Below are 4,560 nucleotides of genomic sequence, written 5' to 3'. Positions count from 1 at the left end.
ATTTTGAAAGTTTGCATTCATCTATTGATGAAAGTAAATACTTAATATTTAAAGTAATTAAGGATTTGAAATTATAATACTTGATATTCAACTATTTATTTAATAAATGCGTAGGTAATAATCTCGTCATTGGTAAAATTAATTGACTTAATACCTAATACTTTGTAATAGATATTTCCTTGGTTCTTTCAGAGACTTTTGCCTATGGACATAGTATTTTTAAACCTATCTTTGATTAAGTTTTTGCATCTGTACATCACAAGTATAGATATCAAACTTAATCTCTCATTATATGTTGAAGCTTGGCTCAAGCTTTAATACCTTGTGGACTCATCTTGAAGCAGAATTATTGTTACCAAGGATTAGTTCCCAAGCTTCTTTTGAAACGAAGGACCCATTCTCCTTTATCATTTCTAATGACACCGCCACAAGCCGCTTGCATGTTGCTTCGAACGGAACCATCTACATCAATTCTCACCGTACCAAGTAGAGGGGGAGTCCATAGAGCCAATGAGGGAGAGTCAGTTACAAAAATGTAATGTTTTAGCTTCTTAGTGTGGGTATCTTCCATAAGCTTGTGTAAACAACTGTGAATGATCTCCTTTGGTTGTGAACTTGTGCCTTCAAAGACATGTTTGCACCTCTGTATCCAAAGCAGCCAACAAACATGACTAAAGGTGTTATGCCATGGCCATTTGTTAACACGCCTGTTACCCGGATTGTGGGTGCTATTCCATTTGATCCAAGCCTGCAAATCACATGAGAAAAAAGAAGATAAATGGTTAGGATTAATAAAAGCCTTCCATACATATTTAGCTCGCTCACAATCACGGAGGAGGTGTATCACACTTTCCTCACTCTTACACTCAAAGGGGCACTCATTAGTGTTTGAGAAGCCTCGCTTGGATCGAAAAGAGTTGGTTATTAATCTCTCATAGACAATTTGCCACATAAACAATTTAACTTTCTCAGGGATCTACCAATGCCAGATTTTACTCTATATTGGGTTCACATTTGTGTTGCTAGGATTGGTGAAGTTATAGGCACTCTTAATAGAAAAACTGCCATCTGATGATGTTCTCCACCAAAATAGGTCTTGTTGATTAGTAGAAGAGGGTTTTAGATCTTTGAGTGTTTAGATGACCCCAAGAGGTAGAAAACAGTACCACTCATAAATGTTCCAGCCACCTGATGGAAGGACAAAGCGACTGACAACATCATTGGGATTAATAGAATCAAGGTTGTTATCCACAAGAAGAATAAAAGGCTTGTCAAAAGGTGTCTAGAGGTCCCACCAAAAATTGGTATTGTGTCCACTATTAACCTTCTTGCCAATCCCTTGCATAAAGGAATCCCAAACATCAACAATTCCTTTCCAGACTGAAGAGGAGAATTTCTTTAAGGCAACAATTGGTGTTTCTTCAGTACCAAAATTGTATTTAGCTTGCAAGCATTAAACCTAAAGGGTATCCTGTTTGGTGAGAATGTTCTAGCAAAGCTTCATGATAAAGGCTTTATTTTGGCTTTCAAGATCTTTGATGCCTAATCCCCCTTCCTTTTTACTCTTGGTAATTTCTTTCCAAGAGATTAGGTGAATCTTCCTTAAGTCTTCATTTTGGCTCCATAGAAAGGTATGGCTAAGTTTTTCAATCTCCTTTAAGATACCTTTAGGAAGAAGGGTGGATTGCATTTGATAGGTAAGAAAGGCACCAATGACCGATTTAATCAAAACTAGATGGCCAGCCATGTTTAAATAACAACATTTCCAAGAGGAGAGGCGTTTCTTAACCTTCTTAGTAATATATGATCAAAAGTTGACCTTGTAGCTTTGGTGTGTGTCAGAGGAACACCAAGATATTTACCCAAATCACCCATAAGGCCAATACCAAGAGAGTGACTAAGAGCAAGGGATCGGTTGATGTGTACATTTTTGGAGAAAAATATTTTGAATTTATCAAGACTAATCTTATGTCCAGAAGCAACACAAAAATGCTGCATGACATGTTTGACTTCCTCTATTTGGCTTAAGGTTGCATCCATAAAGAGAAGGAGGTCGTCAGCAAAAAAAAAAAAAGATGAGAGATGAAGGGCTATCAATACCAAACTTCTAAGGTTTCCATCTTCCTTGCTCGCATTCATATTGAATCAAGTGGCCAAGTCTTTCCATATAAATCACAAAAAGGTAGGGACTTAGAGGATCCCTTTGGCGAACTCCCCTTGAAGGTGTAAAAGAAGGTCCATCTTCACCATTCCATAAGACTCTCAAAGAGACTAAAAAGATTATTGCCATTATAATTCTAAATAAGTAATGGGATAAACCTAAGAGCAGTAGTGATTCTTTTAGAAATTTCTAATCAAGACAATTAAAGGTTTTCTCCATGTCAACCTTGATTGTAGCAAATCCTTTTCTACCTAGCTTAGTTTTCATTTGCTGAATAATCTCCTGAGCAATTATGATGTTGTCACAACTAGATCTACCCACAATAAAACTGCATTGTTGAGGGCCAATTAAGCTTTACATAGATGGGTGGAATCTATTGGTGAGAAGCTTCGTGAGGATCTTGAAGCTAACATTACATAAAGATATAGGTCGCATCTCCTTGAGGGAAAGTAGGATAATCAACCTTTGGAATAAGAATGATGTTAGCGAAATTCACTTTTGACATAACAGAAGAATTTTGGAACATGTCTTTGATCATGGTATAAACTTTGTCACCCACAACATCCCATTGGGATTGAAAAAAATGTGCTTGCGAACCATCAAGTTTAGGAGCTTTGAAGGCACCCATAGAGAAGGCAGCATTCTTAATCTCAATATCATCAACAGGTCTTTGCATCCATTGCAGAGTGGAGGGAGGTAAAGATGGGAATCAGCTTGGGCACTCAGTTTTTAGAGTAACATTGGGGTCAGCAGAATAGAGAGTTTTAAAATAAGCACTTGCCATATTTTTAAGAGAAGTGTGCTCAGAGATCCAATTACCATTCGGGTCTTGGAGAGATTCAATACACTGTCTTTTTTGTTTGATCACTATAGAGGCATGAAAGAAGCTAGTATTTTTGTCACCCTATTTAAGCCATCTGCAATGAGATTTTTGGAACCAGAGTAATTTTTCTTGTGCATTCAGTTTGTGATAATCTTCCCACAACTTAGTTTCTAATCTCAGGAGGCTATTACTGCAGTTCTAGCTTCTTGCCTTGTTGATACCCTCAAGTCTGCGAAGAATGGTTCTCTTGCGTTTAGGTATGCTTCCAACAGCATTATCATTCCAAATTGGGCCAAAGATTGGAATTTTTCAACTCCATCATACCAGTTTTGATCTTTCCAAGCATCCTTAACAATGTCTTTAAAACTTTCTTCAAGGTTCCAAGTCGCTTGGTAACAGAAGTGCTTCCTTGGGTGACGGTCAGTCACAACAAGGGTGGTGGAAAGGATGATAATCTTGTGATCAAATTTGTATCGTAAACCATAGAAAATTGAGAGGATTGGAAGGTAGAATGCCAAGGAAGATTACCAAAGGCCCAGTCGAGTTTCTCTTGAATGCCGTTTCTTTCCCAAGTAAATCTATCAATGGTATCTTTAAGCTTAATGAGTCCAGTGTCTAAAATTCATTCATTGAAATGAGACATAAAAAGGTGGTTGGGGGAGACTCCTCCAGTTTTATCATAGGGGTTTTGAAAAGCATTAAAATCCCTTAGGATGGCCTACAGATCAGAAGTCTTATCAGCAATTGCATATATAGAATGCCATAGTCCTTTACGCTTCAAGTCGTTTATTTCTGCATGCAAAAAGAAGAATAGAACTAGGAAGAGGAAGATAGATTAGTAATCTTGCAACGAAGAAGTTGACCATTAGAGGCAATATATTCAACATTGGTAATATGTGCATTCTAAAGAAACCAGATGCCTCCCACAAGACTGGTAGCCTCAACTCTTATCCAATTGTTAAATCTAGTTTTTTAACCACACAATCAGCTTTGTAGCCACTAACATGTGTTTCAACTAAATAGAGAATGTCAATTTTGTATTTTTTGACAATATCTTTAACAATAAAGGGGAAGGACCGGTTGCCAGCACTCCTACAATTCCATGTTACAATAATCATTTAAAATGGGGCAAACGAGTAAGCTTGAGACTCACCTAGAGTTGCTCAAAGAATTTGCATTCTTTGCCTCCTTATTTTGAGTTTTCTACAATAGTGTTTGATCTTTGCTTGACTTTTCTTTGGGCATATTAAACACCAATAATGGAGGGTTAGGTGGCTTTGGGTTTTGGGATGGATTGGTTGTTAGATTTAGGTTTTGGGTTTACACATAAGAATTAACGGTTAATTTAGTTTCATGGGTGGATCAGGTAGTTCTTGGTTCTGGATCCAAATGGAGTGAGCTTGATTCATGGTTCAATCTTCTGATATCATTATTGTGTCTAGAAATGACAATGTGAGAGCGAGGCCCACTAACCTTATGAGGTCCCTTATTCTTTAGGCCTAATGAGCTTGGTCCACCCATTGTTACTGGGTAATTATTTGAAGTGGTTATCCGTTTGGAGTCATTTCCATGGGTC

The 4,560-nt window shown here is 37.5% G+C and overlaps 1 protein-coding gene across 1 annotated transcript; it reads right to left on the bottom strand.

Annotated features, from left to right (window-relative positions):
• Positions 1-330: 330 nt before the first annotated feature.
• Positions 331-2,837, bottom strand: LOC129308879 (uncharacterized). Its single transcript, XM_054950254.1, has 5 exons — positions 2,578-2,837; positions 2,387-2,489; positions 1,167-1,282; positions 616-748; positions 331-462 (listed from the first exon to the last, which is right to left on the bottom strand). The coding sequence occupies exons 1-5, from the start codon at positions 2,835-2,837 to the stop codon at positions 331-333; spliced, it is 744 nt and encodes a 247-aa protein (XP_054806229.1).
• Positions 2,838-4,560: the final 1,723 nt, after the last annotated feature.

The sequence above is a fragment of the Prosopis cineraria genome, unplaced genomic scaffold, assembly GCF_029017545.1.
Source record: "Prosopis cineraria cultivar Desert tree isolate PC_DT_omini unplaced genomic scaffold, ASM2901754v1 PC4, whole genome shotgun sequence".
Lineage (NCBI taxonomy): Eukaryota > Viridiplantae > Streptophyta > Magnoliopsida > Fabales > Fabaceae > Prosopis > Prosopis cineraria.
Note: the sequence above shows the minus strand (reverse complement) of the source record. Positions and strands in the feature narration are given on the sequence as shown.